The sequence below is a fragment of the Chelmon rostratus genome, chromosome 1, assembly GCF_017976325.1.
Source record: "Chelmon rostratus isolate fCheRos1 chromosome 1, fCheRos1.pri, whole genome shotgun sequence".
NCBI lineage: Eukaryota > Metazoa > Chordata > Actinopteri > Chaetodontiformes > Chaetodontidae > Chelmon > Chelmon rostratus.
Window position 1 is genome coordinate 1,031,671 of NC_055658.1, and position 21,488 is coordinate 1,053,158.

Consider the following 21,488-nt stretch of genomic DNA (forward strand, 5'->3'; position numbering starts at 1 on the left):
AATTGCACCGGTCTCTTAACATCTTATTTATCCCGAGGCCGGTCATGCAAAAGGGCGAAAAAAAAAAAAAAAGAAAAAAAAAAAAAGATTTAATACACAGTTATTGATAGGCTTGTAACATGCTTACATGATGCACTCTCTTATATTAATCTGTTTAATTTGTGTAGTTGATGGTAACAGGATACACGTACAATACCAGGTGGTCAGTGGTATAGGAGGTGTCATTAGGGGACCACAGCTCATTTTGGCTGCAGGGGCCCCCAGGTAGCTGCAACCTGTGATGCTGACAGGGGCCCTTTTCCATCATACAGACGTTATTTTTTATAAAGTCTGTACGTACAGTACAGTTCACAATATAGTTTTGAATCTGGGACTTTTGCTTGTAACGACAATATGGAGAGTTAAATCAGGATCTGAACATCCACCTCTGGCTTTTGTACCGAGTGAGGAGCAGAGGAGCGGCAGTCACCTCTCCTTCCGCATTGCTCGCATAATGTCAAACTTTTTCTCATGTTACTGCAAGGACTGCCACAACCCACTTCCACTCACCTGTGTGCCCCTCAACACTGCACGACTCCCCGGCGACTGAGTACGACATCCGTCTGCTGCCCGGGGCCCGTCCATGCCCTGTGCCCGACCCGGAGCCGTAATCCCCGGAGGCTCCGTTCACATTCCCGCGGAGCAAGCTGTCCGTCTCCATTCAGGAAGAGGACGACTTGTTCGGTACCGGCTCGCCAGCTGTGAAAGTGAAAGTGGCAGAAGTGGAGGGGGAGCGAGGCTCAGTCCAAGCAGGTCTGCGAAGGTCTGACAAGGTTTCACACAGAGACGGAAGGGGAGTGTGTTTAGCAGAAGTCGCCCCTCTGTTCTCGTCCTGCCCCCCCCCTCCTGTCCGTGAGTGTCACTTTACACTGACTTTAAAAGCGCTAACTCCACCTACTACGACTGACACTTCAACTCATATGGAGAGCCGAGTGGGCCCCACAGCAGCTACAGGAAAGACAGCCTCACAGGAAAAGGTTTCAACCAGCTCCCATCAAAGTGCACGTACAGGAGCTGCAGGTCCAGAGCCCAGACCTGGGTCCAGTCCAGGAATAACACGCGTTTCTTCCTGTGCGTGAGCGCTGCTGCTCACTTCTGACAACAACAACAACAACAACAACAACAACAACAACAACAACAACAACAATAATAATAATAATACAATAACAGCTCACGCTCGGTCTAAGTCACAATAATGACTCGAAACTGACTTTTACAGTCATCATCACGTCACAGTGGTATATTAAATCAGTGTTTTTCCGTCAGAATCATGAGATCGCGTCAAACTTTGCTCATAATTTTCACTTAGTAAATCAGTAAATCTTTGAAATTGACCAAGAATTTGACTTCTGTCATAAGTTTGACATTAAACGCAAGTCTACAACCAATGATTCTGCGTCATCGATTGATCTGTAGATGACAGTTTTGAATCAATTCGCAGTTTAGTCTCTAACTGGTCAGAAAACATAAGTGCCCAACACAAATTCCCAGACATCCTCAAATTACTGATTTTATCTGACAAATACTCCAAAACCACAAAATATTCAATCGGCAGTTATATAAAACACTGACAGTACATTCTCACGTTTGAGGAGCTAAATTCAGAGAATGTTTGGCATTTTTGATCAAACAATGACATAAACAATTAATTTCTACCATTATTCTACATTTTCCATGTAATCATCTGATTGAATAAGCAACTAACCATCTTGGTACTAATAAAGAGCAACAATTTCGACTTTGCTACCTTTTCATTTATATTATCTCATAATCTGACATTAAAAGTAAAAATGTTCATGGAAAGTCACGATTTTGACTTAAAAGGTTATGATTTGACTTACGAGTTAATATGTCACACAATGTTCTGTGAGTCGACAATTATATAAGCACCACACAGAAGCAACACATGTTCAAATCACTTTATTTCCAGCAAATCTTCTACCTACTTCATCAGTACTGTACAGTAACTGTATCATTTTGGTCTTTTAAGAGCAGAAATATGAATTATAGCTTTTTGTTAATGTTTTGAGGTAGAACAAAGGCTCTATATCTAAAGTATTATTTCCCCTATTTTACTGTGTGCTTGCAAGCACAATACAAAGTATGTGGCTTTAATTCCATCTGTGCAAAATCATCAACAATATTTGATCCGTTACAGTTCTGATGGATTTTCACTGGACAATGAAGACTGCAGGTTCCTATTGCTTTGGGGTATTTGCTTCCATCTGGCACACCTGTGGAAATGAAATGAAAAAGAAAAACAACTATTTAAAGATATTTATTTAGCCCACAATAAAAGTCACCATTGTTTGTCTCATATTATAGAGTATATGGATAGATCATATTGACCACACTTCATTCCTGTATGTCTACGTTATTGTCCTTTTCTGTGTCAGGTTTTAGATTTTATTTAGTTATTTCTGTGTACCCTGTATCATTCAAACATACAGTGAAACAAAGCTTCTGCCTTATGCATTGATTGCTACCTGGTTGTCGATGCACCTGAACTGCCAGACCCAGCGTGTGTTGTAGAGGAAAGGACGCAGGTCAAAGCGGTTGTCGTCAGGACTGTAGCTCTCAGCATGGTAGGAGGGTGTCACCGTGGTCATCTTGTGCCGGTTCACTGAGTACATCCGAAAGAAGTGTTTCACCTTCTGGGCCACCTGAAGAAAGATGACAGCGTGCTGTTATTTTTAGAGAAAAGTCTTATTCAATCACAGTATTTTTTACCAGTGTCCAAAAGACAAATTTTCATTTTAGAACATCAATTTGGCAAAAAACTGTCAAATGTCCAAAGATAATCGAGAGCTGACGGGTTTGTTGTTCTCATGTTGAAACTGTGTAGTTTTTAAATCTTAACAGCAGTGATTTCAGCAGTGTCATAGCAACCTGCAGGAGGTGACGTTTTAGCTGGTGACTGTTCTGCCTTTTGTTTGTGGTCTAGTTGATACACTCTGCATGCCAGTGTCTGAACTACTTATGGTTGACCAAAGACGATTGTGTCAAAGAAGACAAACCACTCTGAGTAACTCTGATGTTTGGAAATAGAAAAGATCTTGCTCCAGATAAATGATGTAACGATTGCCTCATATTAATTCCAGACAGGTTGCTCACCGGTAGCCTTTCAGCTGTAAACAACAGTCACTGAACAGTTTACTGAAATCTCTCACCAAACTAAGATAACATGACCATCATTTGAAGCTCCTCACTTTGAAAGATCTGAATCTGAACCTGTGCTTCAGAGCTGATTAGCAACTCGTCCTGTCAGTCTGTGAAACATTAATGTGTTAGTTCTCAGTTATAAGACCGACCTCAAGCATTGTCTGATGTGCCTTCAGTTTAGTATTAGTATTTTTTAGCTTTGTTTCATTCTGCCATATTACACTGTAGACATAACAAACCAAACCAAGTTTGTCAGTGTTACCAGAAAGGATCAGCTGCTGTATGAAGCCATTCTCAATACATATTGTTATAAAGACACTTACATGCAATCATTACAGTATATTTATATATTATTGAGTAATGTTAAGTATGCGAGTAATATCTAAATACATGTAAGCTAAACTCCTTAATTTCCCCACAGAAAACAAGCTGGTTTACTTTGTTGATTTTGATTTTGATAAAAACACAGGACACCAGGTCATTCATCTGGCGGTTAACTGACCTCCATGGGAGAGAGTGCATCCTTCCACACGTGAATAAGTTTACAGAACATACTGAAGGGGCCACACTTGGAGATCTTCCTCAGTCGACCAATCACAGATAACTCAGAGTAGGTCATCCCCATGTCTGCCTGGGGAGGGAGGTATAGTGATGGTTACAGATAGCAAACACCATGATCCCATATGCAGAGTAAATGAGCTGCTAGTCATAGAGTCTTTCAGGTTAAGTCTTTTGGGTGAACCAACGCTAGCGTTCAACTTAGCTCCATTTGGATAGGATAGATTTCTCTAGGGGAATTAAGGTTATATTAATTTCACATGTGCTTGTCAGTGATTTCATTTTTCTAAGAAAAAAATGTAGCATCAGACTCAGACTGCCATTTCATTCTACCGTAACGCTGTTTTATTTTTTTTTACAGAAGGTTTGATTTTGGATAACATAACACAGGGCAGATGATGAAATGGGCTGCAGTTACGCTGTAGTAAGGGCCTTCTATCTGAAAACAAATCCTGATTATAGGGTCAGTGATACTAGCTCACAATGAGATCACTGTTTGGTTCTTTTTATTGTAATTCTGTTAAGAGGCTGTTACAATTGACTTTTGCTTTGTTCACTTTAGTCGTACTTTTTCAGTGAACTCATGAAACTTACTGGTTGTTCTCATTTTATCAACAATGTGATCAAAAAATGTGCCCAGGTTCATTTTGAGCCGACAAAATTATCTACGTTTTAAAGTTTGAATGAAGTCTCTAGGAGAAAGTATGGCGAAGCAGCAGAAACTTGTAAAAGGCTGAAATTTGAGGAAATTTCCCATTCATTTCTTATGGGAAATTCTTCGCAGTTTTTTGCGTATAACTTTGCGAATTATTGACGAAAGAGCTATAAAAGACACCATTCCCGATCAAGCCACACGTTTTGATATATAGTGTGCGAGGGTTTTCTCAAAGCTGTGGGACTAGTTACGCGCCGGAATTCTGGCGGAAGATGAAAAATGGTGGAAGATGAAAAATGGGAAGAAAAAACGCGTGGGAAAACAATAATACTCGCTTCTATAGCTTTTTGATTGTTCTTGTGTTTCAGGTACATGGGCCAGACGTGGCCATCAAACAGGCCGGGGGGGGTCTGGCACCGTGTGGTTCCTAGAGCACCTCCTCTTTTTGCATTCTTCGTATGGGATGGAAATAAAGTTGGTTCAGCACGTCGATCAAAGGTCTGTAGGTATAGAGCAGGAAGCCCTCCACAATGAGGATGTGAGTCTCCTCTTCCTCCTTATGGTCAGACTTTGGGACGATCTCAGTGTCCAGGGTGTTATTAACGCCATGAGACTTCTCAAACTTCACCGGGTTGTCCAACCATGCATAGATCGTACTCATCATGGCGGCCAAGTCCAGAGCAGTGATGACATGGTACTGCTTAAAGCCATCTTCAACAACTTCAATCTGATCTTGGGGCTTGAAGAAGTCATCCTGATGAACCACACAACAGTTGGGCAGGTTCTTGATCAGTCTGTTGGTGAGGGTGGTTTTCCCTCCGTTGGTTAGCCCTTTGAGCTATAGAGGCGAGTGGCTCTTGTGTTGCCTCGTGCCACTAATAAAGGTGCAACTAAGAACAAAAAGTGAGCAATAATGCAAGTCCAACCTCTGTACGGGGCAGTCCCAGCCCAGAAAGATAACTTTGAACCACACCCGGAAATCGGGGCTCCTTCTGACAGAGATCCTGTAGAGCTCTGTTACTCCGGTTACTCCAAGCCAGCGCTGCCTTACTTTACCTGTGTGACCTAAATTAATTCTACATCTGTGAACTGGAGAGTTCTCCGGTTTGTTCTTGGGCTTCCAACTAAATAATTGGGTTAACAAGGTCTACAGATATATTTCCATTTCTTACCTCATCTGTTTGCGACACCTCTCCATCTGTCAGTGGCTCCAGCTCAGCTGTGGGTGGAGCAGCCAGGATGCTAAATGGAATGTTATATTGAATGTTACTCATCTATTAATTAAGTGTGCCTTCAATTTTCAATCAACTGTAAACAATGTCACCAGCAAAGCACCCCCACGCCATCACACCTCCTCCTCCATGCTTCATGGTGGGACCTCACATGCAGATACCATCCATTCACTTTCTCTGAGTCTCACAAAGACACAGTGACTGGAACCAAATATCTCAAAATTTTCCAACCAAATTACAGTTTTGGACTGGTCTACTATCTACTCCTTGTATTTCTTGGCCCAAGCCTTGGCCCCTTCTTCTTCTTGTTGCTCTTCCTTAGTATTGGTTTCTTTGCAGCAGTTTGACCATTCTCCTTACTTAGTTAAGTGAATCTTGCCATAATATGGCTTAATGCAGTAGTCAGGACAGAACAACCAGGACTCTTCAGAGGCTTTCCAGCCAGTCAAACTGTGCAATCGGGGTAAGAAGGGCCTTGGTAAGAAAGAGGACCAAGAACCCGATGGTCACTGTGGCTGAGCTGCAGAGATCCTGGATGGTGATGGGAGAAACTTCCAGACAACTGTCACTGCAATAATCTTCTTTATCTCCTCAGGGTCGAGGGAAGGCTGAAGTAGAGCGAAGTACAGAGGTATCCTTGGGCTCAGAGAAGTCAGCAGTACTTCTGGATGTTATATATATATATATATATATATGGTTTTTCATTTGCATGGCAGTTTTAACTTGCATTTGTAGACTGAATGACAATATGTGTTTACCAACAATGGTTTTTGAAATGTTCAAGAGGGCTCTGGAACATGTGGATAAGTGTAGCTAAGAGCAATATTCTTCATACCAGGTTTTCTCAGAGTCTAGACATTGGACAGGCCAAAAAGTCAGTAATTCATACTTCACCCATTCGACAGAATCAGATTATTCTCCAAAGCCATCCTCTCTACCCCACAGACCCACCATCAAACCTCTCTGCTCCCCAGCTGGCCTTTACCTGGAGCCAACAGCAGTGAACTGGTCAGACTACAGGAGGTAACTCTGGAGTTGTCAGAGAATCAGTAAGCTTGTCTATGAGACGCAAAACATGTCATTTGAGCTTATTTTTGTTGGCCAACTGTTTTTATATATATATACAGGATTTGCAAGTCATTACATTTTACAAACCATCCCAGCTTTTATGGAATCGGGTTGTATAAGTTTAAATGTACTATCATTGTCCAGTATTTAAAAGTAAAATATACTAAATGAAAATCTGTATGAAATCATGGCCAAGACCATTAAACCCTCTATCCCCCATTGGTGGTTCTGGTGTTTGTGCCATATTTCCCATTAATTTAACTTCTACTTCAGAAGGCTCACCCTTTCTGTAAAATACTGGAGCTAGCTTTCAGCAGCTTTCTGTTTCAGTCTTTTGAGTCTGTTTTCTCAATACTAACAGGTAGATTATCCAGCAGTTGAACAGTCCGTCAGCTGAACTTACCCTCTCAGAGTGGTGAGCTGGAACTGCTCAACACAGTAAAGCAGGAAGCTCTTCAGGTCCGTCTTGCTGATGCCACCTATTGGGTTGATGTCAGCACTGGAGCAGTCATACTTGGTGAAATATCCTGTCAGACTGAGCATGAAGATGTTTGATGAAGAATAAGAACATTTATCTTTTGGTATCTGCACTGCTTTAGCTACATTAACAATAATTTGTGACTGGATTTTTGCCAGTACACAGAACGGTTACTGTATTGTTTTTTGTTGAATAGCCACAAGCTAAAAACTGTTACAAGGTGCTGAAACCGAAAGCAGCACTACGTTAACAAAGACAAGGGGCTGTAGTGGTAGGAGGATGTGGTGAGTGAAAGAAAAACGATACAAAGGAGGGCCAGTTTGAGTCACAGAAACCTTCAAACTCAGAGTTTGTCAAGTTTGGCCACCAAAAAATAGCAACAAACAAACACTGCTCAGAAGTTTATAATTCTATGAGATAGGATTTTATAGAAGTTACCACAATGATGACTGTACAACGATTGAAGACAAAAGATTTAACTTTGTTCCTCTCACTACAGGCAACATTCATCTCAGACACACAAAATCACACAGTGTGAAGGGGTCACCTCACTACTGAGGCACATCTATTTCCCTATGAAACATCTGCAGTCATAGAATATATTTTAGAAAGAAATATGAAATATCACAGACAAGTATGCAGTAGTAATAGCTCCAGTGATACCTCTCATCTACGTTGGCTGAGCCCAGCACCAGCAATCCACCTGGCTTCCCCCGGGCCCACAGACTCAGCTGGGCAAAAAGGTATGCCAGGACCATCCTGACCCGAGCCTGGCAAAACACACAGACACACATAGACACACACAGACACACACAGACACACACAGACACACATAGACACACACAGACACACATAGACACACACAGACACACACAGACACACACATAGACACAGACACACACAGACACACATAGACACACACAGACACAGACACACACAGACACACACAGACACACACAGACACACACACACACAAGAGGTGCATATCAAATCACCTGCGGCACAGAGAAAAACTACTTTGCTGTCACATTTGTGTTACTGAAGCATCAGTGTGAATACTGTGGTCTAACTGTCAGAACGTGCGGTGACAGAGACCAAGAGTAAAAAGTAACTGGTCACAGAAAAAATCAAGACAAAGACAAATGAGAGGTAACCGTTGTGACGATGAATCCATTATGATGACAGAACAAAGATACAGGCAGAGAGTGAGAGAGTGTCTAACCTGCACATTCTGCAGGGCCAGGTTTTCTCTGTGGCTTCCTCCATTGGCGCGAAACTGAGGCCACCTTCCAGTAACTACTGAGAAGATACCCAGAAGGCCTTTCACTGCCACGTCTATGTTAATATTCATGTGTGTGCTGCAAACCAAGAGATAAATGACAAAGGGTGAAAACATTTTTATTACAAAGTAACTCTAAGGAGACTAACCCTACAGAAAATAATATGCACTAATGTGTTATTCATCCACACGACTCTGAACTAAAGAGAACAACGCAAACAGACATCCCTCATTCCTTATGAAAGCCTATCATTTTAGATTTCCATTATATTTTTCAAATATAAATAAACCCGTTTATACATGCCATAGTAATTTTTTTTTGCTAACTATGTTTTCATTTTTACCTTCTGCATATGGTAATTCATATACCTTTACAATATGTCTTCATTTTTTTCATATGACAGTCTAGCATCATAATTGTGACTGTGTTATTATCATTAGCATGCATTTGTATTATTGCAGTGCTCATTTGATACTGAAACCAACATCATCCTATAACCTGTTGAGGGTGACATCAGCAGCTACCTAATTTTAACCCATTATTAAACTTTGATTTTACACAATCTGTGCATGCACAGATGCAATACATGGTACTCTCCTTTACCATTTAATCCTCAAACACTTCACCATTTGCGTGCTACTTTATACAGTGCATTGCATTTCATCTCCTTAAATAAAAACTCTTCAGATTGAATCCTGCCTACCTGCCGATCTGATTGGCCAGGCCTTTGGCCCTGCTGCATGTGTCCTCTGTAGAGTTTTCACTTCCCATGTAGCAGGTGGTGAAGATGCGACCACACAGCTCTCTTGGGTGCTGAGGACGGTATGAGTCATCTCCTACCACTCTGCGAACATCCTCTAGTACCTGGCTGTCTGAGAGATGGACAGAGACATAGATAGACAGGAAAGAGGGGAAAAGAAAAGTAGACTTTTTGGAACAGGAAAGACAGGAAAGTGCAGAGGAAGGTGTGTGTGTCAGGCAGGAACTTAGAGCTGTAATTCAACTCCTGTTGTATCCTGTCGTTCTGTTTCCCTACTTCTCTGCCATGCTAACAGTTGCCAACATATATTGACCTGATACCAAAAAAGCTTGAATGCTGTGTAAAACAAAAATTAAACAGAATGTGATTTTGTGACTTTTGTGACTTTGTGAACACATGACTGTATAAAGGAGATTACTGCATGGACTCAGGAATGCTTCATAGAACCATTGTTGGTGAACATTGTTCATTTACAAATGATTGCATTCTGTTTTTATTTATGATTCACAAAGCATCTCAACTTTTTTAGACTAAAACCATAGTGTGTTCAGAATTCTCTCAATACTTTCTGGCCCTACCCCGTCTGTCTGTAACAGCTGGCCTGGTAGTTTTTAGCAAATGTTACTCAAACTGGAGGAAATACTGCATTTGTTGGGGAAGAATTTTTTCAGCAGCCATTAATCCACATTTGGTGCTTTAGTGAGTGTGCAGGGCAACAGGATGGTGTATGTCAGACTGAGTCAAAATAAACTACAGTGTGTGCGCTCATGGAGATGAATCAATATGTCAGCCAACAGTGAGGCTCACTGATGTGTTTTTAATAGTTTTCTGACAGCAATGGAGCTCTATGGCACAGAGGATTAAGAGATATCAGGATTTGATACACACACAGTATTTGTTAGTAGATACATTCAGTGTTGGTTTGAGTGTGCACATGGGATGTGTTGAGAATATGGAAAATATAGAATATTGCCAGGTTTACTGCAACTTATCCTTTACATGAACATGTATCAATAGTCACATAGAGAGAATTTGTGTGTTTACAATAAATTGAAAATTAAATCTCAATTGAAATTGAAATAAATTGAAATTAAAGCAAAGTGAATCATACTCACTGCCATCCTCTATAGCCTGGCAGAGCAGCACACACATAGAGTGGACAATACAGGCGGTGGACGAGCTGTCCACACCTCCACTCAAAGGCAACAGAAAACCAGCCTGGAACAAAAATCAGAACATTCACAAACACCGAAGTGAGTTCACAAAGTCAATATCTGATTAATTCATTTCAGTTATTTCTAAGGCCTAATAATCCAACTGATTCTCAATGTCCTTGTTCTTCCTCACCTGTCCACTTCTCCTTAGGTAGTCCCACAGCCAGCAGGCCGGCCCTAGACTGAGCAACACATGTCAGCTGCTGTTCAATGGACTTCTGCATGGAGTATATATCTAACTAGCCCCTTTCAAGAGCTAAAAACGATACATATTTTATACCAAATGAAATGTATTTACCTGATCTCTTCCTCTGGTGTATGAAAGTGCCATGTTATTGGCTGGTGGGTTGGGAGACAGGTATCATCACCATCAGATAAAGAGAAGTCAGCTTTGACCCTGTGGCAGGGTTTAGGTTCACTTTCCTACAACAGCGAGTAAGAGAGTGAGAGGAGAAGGAGAGACAAAGTCACACATACTCAAAACTACCAGACTGATCAGGAAATGATGATGGGTCTTTTTAACTGCCAACATTTCTTCAAACACTAGGTTGACAGGTTAGTGGTTAGCCACAGTTCATTTGTACATGAATTGTGCATGAGTAAAAAGTAAAGATAATGAAATGGAATATGAATTTTAAGTATGACTACATGTTCAGAAGGAAACAATCTGAGAACAAAAGATTTGCTGAAGGCTACGTTCATTCATTTTTTTGGCAACCTGGGGGCAGCATAGGAGGTTAAACACACACTGTCTGACATATATTATGAGGTTAACAGTTGTTAGCAAGTTGCCTCTTTACACATCCAGCAGATACAGAGCAACATGACATTGAATTGAAGTCATGTCTGTGTCCACTGGATTAATGTAAATCCAATATTCAGTTCTGTTTTCATCTCCAACAACTCAGATAAGTGTCTTGGTTGAAGCTTGCTAGATGTTTCTTCACTGGCCGGTCACTAACTTTATGTGTCTGGTGTTTTGGTGGGCAGGAAGAATCAGTATCAGATTTTTTTATTGCTAATAACAGCTTCCTGCTGCTACTGAAATAGTTGATTTTGCACGACAAAAAATCAAAACAATGAGCAAAAAGGGTCTAAAATACTCCTCTTCAATACTTATACTCCTAATTACTTAAAGCTGCATTAATGAATTTTTGTTACTTGGGAGCAACAGGCTGTAAACACAACATCTGGCATATTGTCACTTTGTGAAGTTGTTATGGTGAAACTATTAGCAATCAGGAAATGTTTAAGTTATTTTCTCCATTTGAGCAGTACTGAACTCTTTTGTCCTGACTCACTTCTCTTCATTTCCAGTTAAACCATGACTTGAGGCTTGACCTCTAACAGCAGAGATCTGACATATGCCTAACTCAGGACTTTTTAGATTTGCATCTCAAGACCAGCAGACCAGCTCACAGGTCTGCAAAGAGAGGCACCTCATTATGAGAGCACGACCTAGAGCGAGCTCTGTTCCAGTCTCACTGGCTGTAATATGTAACACACAAACATCAGGCCTGCTCACAATGACAATGTTACCATCCTGATATATGGCAGGTATAGTGTGTGCCATGTTCACCATCTTAGTTTGGCATGTTAGCATGCATTGTGATTGATAATTACTGAGCTTTCAAAATGACAGAAAGCTATAATGATTAAAAGCAATACAAAAACCAATAAGCCATCATTTGGCATCTTCATACATTACAAAGGGTGGAAGGTGTTGCTTTCTCACCAGATTTGGCTGGCATACTTCTCCTCTGTAGCCACGCACATCCTCAAGGTCAAGAGTGGCTGTAATCACCTCCTACAACACACACACACACACACACACACACACACACACACGCGCGCACACACACACACACACACACACACACACACACACACGGATCAGTCTGGCTCTCGTGTGGCTCAGGAATGTTATCTGCCTGCTGTCTTTCTGCTCCACCTGTCTCTCAACACTAACCCCATACACCTGGACACACAGGAAACCTTTATACACAAAAAGTACTACACTCCTCATCATTTATGATTTTCAACTGCGTGAAGACTTATTTGCAGGAATGTTTTGAGCTGGGTCTGGTTCTTTTCACGTCCATACCACATCATTAAGGGAGAACTGTGCTCCCTGTGCCACAATGTCTCCGTTGATGGCCACCATGGCACAACCGTCGTAGTAGACACGGTCTCCATCGCAGCCCCTCTGGTTGGCATACAGGTAGATACCTCCACTCTGGAACAACACCATTAATATACTGAATGCAGTCAGTCAAACTATTGCATACTCAAAGCCCAAAATGTGCTAAAAACAAGGACGTTATGGTGGTACTACGCCCTGTATTTGTTGTACAACACTGCCCTCTAGTGATCTCTGCCTTGAACTCCAGACCACTTTTTGTGTTCTACACAGTCTTAAACAACATTCATATGTTTGTACTACAGAAAATCACACATTTTAGATGGTTGTACATGAACAGACCAGCAAATATTTAAGGACTCCTAGTTAAAGTATACCTTGATGGTGGCTGACTTCACTAAGTTGACTCTTTGGTCAGCTTTGCGAAGCTCGTGGTGACTGGCAGACGAATTAGTAAAGATTTCAACCCCATCCAGACCCATCTGAATATGGGGGCTGAGGAAAAGACACAGGATTCAGCCTTCAGGAATTAGGTTTGTTTCACCATACAATTCTTTTACCATGGCAAGCGGGGCCCGCGGACCAACTTTGAATATAAGGTTCAATTTGGCCTGCACGATGCTTGTAGCAAAAAAAGAAAAGAAAAATTATTTAAAATAAATTGTACTATAAATCACTGTAAAAATCAATCAATCATTGTCTCTTTGTATCTTAACAATACAACAGAGTAAGTGTTTGCTTTTAGCCCAGGGCCCACCACTAAGTCTCAGTTTTGGCCCTCCGAGGGAAAAAATCTGGACACATCTGCCTTGTACAGTCCTCTGTTGCTCTACCTTCTGGGGTTCCAGAGCTCGGCGCATATCTCACTGCCGATGCAGGTGTCCTTTGTGGACAGTACACAGTCACCGAATGGGACTGTATCCTGATGAACAGAGGGAACAGAATTAGCCTTCTCCCAATTCATGTTTCCTTGGTTTAAGCTTGGGTTTCTTGTAACTGATCAAAGTCTCAGCTAAACACAGATGATGATGATGATGACAGGGGGGGGTTTACCTGCCCTGTTACCTCCTGGATCATTCTGGGCAGGAAATACTCCTCCACTTGCCTTGAAGAAACAAACAAAAAGACAAGAGCTTTCTTACCATTACCAAGTGAAACAGTGGTAAGAACATTTGGCCTTGTGTCTTGGCCTCATAGAAACACTTCCAGCATTTTGGGAAGTATGCTAACCTATCTTAGCTCAAAGACCTCAATCATAGGGATACTGGTAGCTTAGCTTCTCCTAAAGTAAAAAAAACAAAAAACAATACAGTCCTCATTCACCAACTCTAATATGGTCATACATATTTAAGTGTACCTTGCGTTTTTAACTTGTGTGGTTTTAGTAGAAGTTAGTTAGCTGTGTCCTAATATTAAGGTTTGATCAGGGTCCCAAATATGAATAAAACCTAGCTGACAGGTTTTTGGTTAGATGACTGAAATAAGGTCTGTAGTTAACAAAACCTTTAGAGGTTTTCATGTTTTGTTCTACAACATAAAATATGTCAGAAAATACCCTCTGATGAATTTTGAAGCTTGTATGTATCTTGAAAAAGGCAGTTGCTAACATGTGGCTAAATGAGACTACAGAGGTGGTCAGAGACATTAAACTTCACCAGCCGAACACAGAAACTCATCTACTTGTTAATCCTTCTTTACAACTTTGTGTTTATAATTGCACTCTTGAACACTATTCTAACTCAGACGTTCCTACTTTTATTGTATGTGTGTCTAGTATAGAGCAGTATCAGTAGCACACGCTATGGTTGACCTCTGAGTGATGACCGACCTCAGCTGGTTCCATGGTGAGAACCAGCGCATCTCTCTGTAGTTCCCGTAGTTGGCCATCAGCATTTTAGGTCTTATCAGCAGGATCTTTCTGAAGAATGGAAGAGAAATGCAAAACATATATAGGGTTAACCCTACCCTAACCATTATGCTCCAAATGAACATTTTGTTCAGTGAAATGAAATAAAACATGTCACTTATCAGACTGGACTAACTGCTGACATACCTGTTGAGGAACAGGACCCGACAGTTGTAGCGCACATTATGATGCATGATGGGCCTGAGGAACAGAAGCCAAAACACCTTATCAAATGTCAAATCAAACGACGCACAAGATGAGGTTTTTAAGGTAGAAACAAACTCTCTCTCCTCTCAGCCATGAACAGTGACTGATTAAACTTGTTTTAAAAATTAAAACTGATTACAAACAGAAAATATTTATAGTCGCAGCATTGTGCAGTACAACAACTTTTTCATGATTTATAGACTATTGAAGCCTTTGATATGAAAAAAACTTTCAAATGTTGCCACTAATTATTCAGCAGGACATCTGCACAAAACAATGTGATACTCAATGTTCAGACAAGAGTGAATAGTGATTTGGACTAGTTGTACCCACATTCCCACATCACAGATGATGTCCTGGGTGATGGGAGATTCCAGAAGCTTCCTCAGGACCTGAAAGCTGTGGAGCAACGTGTCTGACTCATAGAAGTGGTCTGCACAGCCATACCCGCTGCAAAAACATAGTGAATTAAAAAAGACAAGTCAGCTGAGTAAAGGAAAAGTAAACCTCCAAACTCTGGCAGTGTTAGTACCTTCTAAAACCTCCGAGCTACAAGGCACTGACAATGTTTTATTACAGTTAGTCCAGTAGTTCTAAAGACGATGCTTTGAACAAACACAATTTTGGCAAAGATAGTCATACTATGACATTTTAATAATTGAATATACTTATGACAGAGTGAAACCTAAGCAAATGTCTTGGAAAATAAGAAATACTCTCCCATCATACCATATCTCCAGCTCTGGGCCCAGTCTGTATTTTGCTCCATGAGCCTTAGCGATCTCAACACCTGCAGAGAAACACACAGAGAGAAACAAGCAGGATTACTGTTTCATGGCAAAAATTATTGTTGGCTTTGGGTGTGTTGACCGGGGGGGAAATCATCTCAAGACAGAAACCTCCAGGTCAGGTCAGAGTGCAGAATTAGCTACTAGCTCTAGTGATCTAGTCAGAGCCCTGGATTTTGTATGGTGCAAAGTCCTAGAAGGGGCTGTAAATTATATGCTTTTTCATGGTAAGATAGTTCACACTGTTACTGCATGTTTATAGCTGTTAATTGAATTATGCAAACAGTTTCAAACTGAAGGTTTTGGAGGTTTCTTCCGTTGTTTCTCCTCTCATTCAAAGGTCTAAGGATAGAGAATGTCCTTTGCTGTACAGTTTGTGAAGCCCCTTGTGGCAAGTTTTTGATTTGTAATATAGGGAGACATGAATAAATTAACTTGACTTTGTTAGGCTTTGCCGTTGTTGTTCTGTTGTATGTCTATTAGTTTGCAAGTTCACTGAGAGAAACTAAAAAGTTAAATTCCTTGCATGTGTTCACATGGTTGGCCAATAAAGCTGTAGCCATGACAGCAGAAAATGCTTCAGATACGGATGTTGCTGCCCAGAAGCTACAAATTATTCTTCTTCACATACACCTTCAACCCACCGTTTCAGTGGGCACCCAAGATTAGTGTCTCCAATTCAGTAGTATCTGACAAGATTCATTTAACACTAACTGTGACTATATACGTATATATATGAAAATGACTAAAATGTAGTTAAACAATTTAAAACTACCAAAATCTCTCTTTCTTCATTGGCAAAAAGAGGAGATGAAATATTGTATTCTAGGTTTTGTCAATGCAGTAATTGAGCTTTCTGTGCTGCGTATGTCATATCAGGACTATACTGGCAGCACACACAGTGAGCACAGTCAGGACCATAGACTGTAGAAAACATAGATGTAGTCTCCATGACGCCATCTATAGGTTTCTGAAGAGCCATTGTGAAGCTCAGTGAAAGTGTTTGGGTGTCCAAACATTCTAACAGGGACAGTGTTATGAAGTTTTATGGTGAGCGAGCTAATAGCTAAGAAGGAACAAAAGCCTGCTTTGGCATCTGGATCTGGTGGTCTTAGTGAGAGGCCTCACCAAAACAATAGCAACTGAACATATTTAATGTCTGAGCAAAACCTGGAAAACCAGCTGCAAGTAGCATCATCATCGCTTCCCTCTGACATTGCATAGTTTATATTGTTAACATTACCACTGCTTTTCCATGTATCATGTCAGCTAGCCAGAGCTGTCACATTCACATACACATCTACCTTTAAAATCGTAGCAATGTGCTACCCTGCCATGCACATGCCTTCCCCACGATGGAAGCTGAGAACATATCTTCTTAAAATAAAAATTCCTCCTTTATCCAGTCACAGCATTACGGTAGAGTGGGGAAAAAAAGCAATATTGAGAACAAAGCATCATGCTCTGGGGATGCCTGCAGCAAGCCACGGGAGACTTGAGAGGACAGAGAAAAAATTAGTGCAAGAAAATCCAGAGAAATCCTGGAGCACAACCTGCTGCAGTCTGAAAGAAGTGTGTATATAAAGTCCATCCATTTACTCATGATTATGCAATTTTAAGGTTATATTTTTTAAACTGGTGCACAAATTGTGCCTTTAACAGATTTGACGGGTCTTAACAAAGGACATCACGAACCTCGTCAACATATTCTCATCACGAGGATTACTAAGCTTGCTCCCAAAAAGCCATGAAATCTGCTCGCTTGCTGCTGCAGTATAAGCTCAAATAAGCTTGATATTTCATCACTTTCTGAAACATGGCTTGACAATTCTGTGAACGACTCAAAAAACTGAATTTGAAAACTACACAATCATAAGAAAGGACAGAAATTGAAATGGTGGAGAGGTTCGTGAGTCAGTAAAAGCTTGATTCAGTTTTCAGGCTGACATTTACCATGAAGAATTAAGACTGTTTGGCTGGATATAGTTTTTCTAAGGGTAAACCAATACTACTTGGAGCTTGTTACAGGCCTCCGGACCAAAACGATTACTGTGAACTGCTGGAGGACATCTGTGCAAACAACATCACAAATTTAGAAGCAATTTTATAAGTGACTTGAACACAGACATTCTGGGCTAACTCTGCTGATATATGACCACGTGCTACCTGTACCACTGACACTATTGTTGATCTGATTCTTGTTTCAGATAACGATAACATTTATAATAGTGCAGTACTAACTTATAGCTTGAGTGATCATAATATTGTCATAATCAGGAGGTGGCTGAACACTTGAATTCAAATTTTGCTACAACTGCTAAAAAACTGGTTGAAAACCTTCCACATCCTTCAGGTATTTTTGGTAAAAAAATCTAAAGGCACTGCATTTGATCAGTTAACAGCAAGTTTTCTGACAGATGCTGCAGAAGTGATCGCTCCTTTTGTTGTAAATATAATCAATACGTCTATTCAGTCAAGTAGATAAGCTAAAAATGGAAAGAGTTATTCCATTATATAAAGAAGGAAGCAAATGCGACCCAAGCAACCTCAGACCTGTATCCATTCCAAGTGCTCTTTAGATGGTGAAGGAATAATACCAGACAAATGCATTTATTTGAGGTTTTAGAAAAACAGACTTGCTGTATCTATCAGAACGTATTTGAAGAGAAGTGGACAAAGTGAAGTTTTGTGGTATGCTGATGCTGGATTTAGAGAAAGCATTTGATAGAGTCGATCACAGCATTTTATTAATGAAAGAGAGCCATTGGTTTGAGTGGTGTGACTCTAAATTACATGCAGTCTTACCTATGAAATCATACTTAAGTAATTGACTCTAATGGGACCCTTTCAGAGTCAAGAATCATGGAATACAGGGTGCCACAGGGTAGCATACTGGTTCCTATAAAGTCCTCTATTGTTTACACATGGGCACAGACGTTAGCACTGTGCAACATGAAGGTCCTCCCAGTGGAAAGACTGGAGATCCCCGTAGAAATAAAGAGAAGGAAGCAGGGATGCAGAGCTGGAGCAAAGTGCCGTGACAAGAAAAGGCGGTATAAACCATCCATACATCTCTTATTATGGTGAACGTGAGATCTCTCCCAAATAAGATGGAAGAGCTAACGGCGCAAACCAGACTGCAGAGCTGGCCCAGTTCCCTTACTACAGTTCCTTTGGTTGTCTGAACCTCAGTTATGACTGACCTCAGCTGATTTTTGTTTTCTTCCTACGCCAACAGTTCCTGTCAATAATATTATCAGATAAGATTTATCATCCTCAGATTTGGAAATCTGTGGAAAACAGCCCACAAATCATTTGTGCAAATGGAAACTGAACCAGTGACCTTTCATCAGAGTGGCTTTGTGTCTAACACAGGAGTTTCAAACACAGGTTAAATGAAGCAGACGGCTGGAAAAACATCAAAACTAAATGTGGGAAGTGGCAAAACAGCTCAGAAAACAGAATAATAATAATTATCACATTTTGGAAAAACATTTAGATTCATCTTTGTAAAGTTTTCTCCTGTTTGTATGAAACTGTTCAGTATGTTGATTTCTTCTATACTAACAGCAAAAACAGTACAGTACAAAGATATTAACATTCAGAATAAATATTTAACAACTTCAAATATATATCTATATGTATACACACACAGATAGATAGAACCCTGATAGATAGATAGATAGATAGATAGATAGATAGATAGATAGATAGATGTTAAATTGTATTTTATTGTTATGGAAATTCATTCTCTGCATTTCACCCATACTATCAGGGTTGCATTAGGAGACTTACTGTTGGGATTATGCATCCACCTCCCTCATTGTATGCGATCATGTGCTCTGCCAGTGAATAAGGTTTGTGTCTGGAATACTTCAGTTGCATTTTGACTTGTTAATATTCCAACAACAGGTTTTGCAGTCTTAATGGAGTCACCTCTACATCGCTGTCACTGTAACACCGCACAGCAGTTAGTCTGAGTGATATATTACTGCTGAAATAGCTCAAAATATACAACTATGCACTAGCAATAGTCCGACTTACTCTTTAGTATTCTCTCCAAGTTGCCTTCAAAGTCCAAAGCCCACTGATTCAAGGAGCACGTAGCTAGAGTAACTTTCCGTCCCATGTCCTCGCAGTTTGAGAACGTCGTTAAACAAAGCAGAAGGTCGGTGTCACTGGTTTGAGCTTGTGCAGTTATAACTATACAGCTACTGTGTCGTTAGATCTACTTTTCTATGTGTGTGGCTGTCATTAAACGTGTGTGGACCTGAACTGGGGATATGTCGAAGCCGCTCCTCCTCCCACTCTTCTTCTTCTTCTTCTTCTTCTTCTTCTTCTTCTTCTTCTTCTTCTTCTTCTTCTTCTTCGAGGATCCTCCTCCTCTTCTTCTGATTCTTTGAGAGTTTAAACGCTCTTGAGCACATTACTGCCCTCCACATGAGCATGGATGAATTACTTCAGTCATCATGCAAACGCTGATTAAATACCTGTAGCTGTGTGTGTGTGTGTGTGTGTGTGTGTGTGTGTGTGTGTGTGTGTGTGTGTATATATGCTTTCTGGCTGATATTTTGGTCACTTTTGAATGCTGGCGGTGCTTTCATCTAGTGGCAGCATGAGATGAGTCTACAACCCACACAAGTGGCTCAGGTAGTGCAGCTCATCCAGGATGGCACATCAATGCGAGCTGTGGCAAGAAGGTTTGCTGTGTCTGTCAGTGCAGTGTCCAGAGCATAGAGGCGCTACCAGGAGACAGGCCAGTACATCAGGAGACGTGGAGGAGGCCGTAGGAGGGCAACAGTCCAGCAGCAGGACCGCTACCTCCGCCTTTGTGCAAGGAGGAACAGGAGGAGCACTGCCAGAGCCCTGCAAAGTGACCTCCAGCAGGCCACAAATGTGCATGTGTCTGCTTAAACGGTCAGAAACAGACTCCATGAGGGTGGTATGAGGGCCCGATGTCCACAGGTGGGGGTTGTGCTTTCAGCCCAACACCGTGCAGGACGTTTGGCATTTGCCAGAGAACACCAAGATTGCAAAATTCCAAATTTCGCCACTGGCGCCCTGTGCTCTTCACAGATGAAAGCAGGTTCACACTGAGCACATGTGATAATGTGACAGAGTCTGGAGACTCTGTGGAGAACGTTCTGCTGCCTGCAACATCCTCCAGCATGACCGGTTTGGCAGCGGGTCAGTAATGATGTGGGGTGGCATTTCTTTGGGGGGCCGCACAGCCCTCCATGTGCTCACCAGAGGTAGCCTGACTGCCATTAGGTACCAAGATGAGATCCTCAGACCCCTTGTGAGACCATATGCTGGTGTGGTTGGCCCTGGGTTCCTCCTAATGCAAGACAATGCTAGACCTCATGTGGCTGGAGTGTGTCAGCAGTTCCTGCACCCGAATCCAATTGAGCACACCTGGGACATCATGTCTCGCTCCATCCAACAACGCCACGTTGCACCTCAGACTGTCCAGGAGGAGGAATACTGCAGGTCTGGGAGGAGATCCCTTGGGAGACCATCCGCCACCTCATCAGGAGCATGCCCAGGCGTAAGGAGGTCATACAGGCAGGTGGAGGCCACACACACTACTGAGCCTCATTTCAACTTGTTTTAAGGTCATTACATCAAAGCTGGATCAGCCTGTGGTGTGTTTTTCCACTTTAATTTTGAATTTGACTCCAAATCCAGACCTCCATTGATAATAAATTTGATTTCCATTGCTGATTTTTGTGTGATTTTCTTGTCAGCACATTCAGCTATATAAAGAACAAAGTATTTAATAAGAATCTTTCATTCATTCAGATCTAGGATGTGTGTTCCCTTTATTTTTTTTTGAGCAGTGTATATACACTGCCTGGCCAAAAAAAAAGTCACCACCAAATGAAAAGGTCATACACTCTAATATTTCATTGGACCGCCTTTAGCTTTGATTACGGCACGCATTCACTGTGGCATTGTTTCAATAATGTTATGGCCTGATTTTCCTGTGCTCATATCTGGT

At 41.2% G+C, this 21,488-nt stretch overlaps 2 protein-coding genes and 1 pseudogene across 2 annotated transcripts in view; all 3 read right to left on the bottom strand.

Moving 5' to 3' along the window:
• The window catches only part of tpcn2 (two pore segment channel 2), a 32,297-nt gene extending 31,425 nt beyond the window's left edge, over positions 1 to 872 (bottom strand). The window contains exon 1 of the mRNA XM_041964434.1: positions 550 to 872. Coding sequence (XP_041820368.1) covers positions 550 to 700 — 151 coding nt within the window. The 5' untranslated portion in view covers positions 701 to 872. The remainder of the gene's footprint in view (positions 1 to 549) is intronic.
• Positions 873 to 1,953: 1,081 nt separating this feature from the next.
• On the bottom strand, positions 1,954 to 19,797 carry nadsyn1 (NAD synthetase 1). The gene is made up of 21 exons (XM_041938243.1): positions 19,532 to 19,797; positions 15,429 to 15,489; positions 15,033 to 15,149; positions 14,640 to 14,693; positions 14,415 to 14,504; positions 13,640 to 13,691; positions 13,420 to 13,508; positions 12,964 to 13,081; positions 12,551 to 12,682; positions 12,182 to 12,253; positions 10,745 to 10,869; positions 10,580 to 10,628; positions 10,348 to 10,450; positions 9,176 to 9,344; positions 8,415 to 8,550; positions 7,856 to 7,962; positions 7,118 to 7,249; positions 5,587 to 5,656; positions 3,704 to 3,832; positions 2,526 to 2,702; positions 1,954 to 2,273 (listed from the first exon to the last, which is right to left on the bottom strand). Exons 1-21 carry the CDS (start codon positions 19,614 to 19,616, stop codon positions 2,238 to 2,240), a joined length of 2,103 nt encoding a protein of 700 aa, XP_041794177.1. The 5' UTR covers positions 19,617 to 19,797; the 3' UTR covers positions 1,954 to 2,237.
• Positions 3,961 to 5,579, bottom strand: LOC121614228 (annotated as a pseudogene).
• Positions 19,798 to 21,488: the final 1,691 nt, after the last annotated feature.

Bases quoted from the DNA above. Each gene is read 5' to 3' on its own strand.
- nadsyn1 (XM_041938243.1), bottom strand. From the start codon at position 19,616: ATGGGACGGAAAGTTACTCTAGCTACGTGCTCCTTGAATCAGTGGGCT. The intron at 10,629-10,744 runs GTAAATACATTT...TGTGTTGCTCAG, and splicing joins ACACCAGAGGAAGAGATCAG to TCTAGGGCCGGCCTGCTGGC. The intron at 3,833-5,586 runs GTAAGAAATGGA...CTCCCTCCCCAG, and splicing joins AGGTGTCGCAAACAGATGAG to GCAGACATGGGGATGACCTA.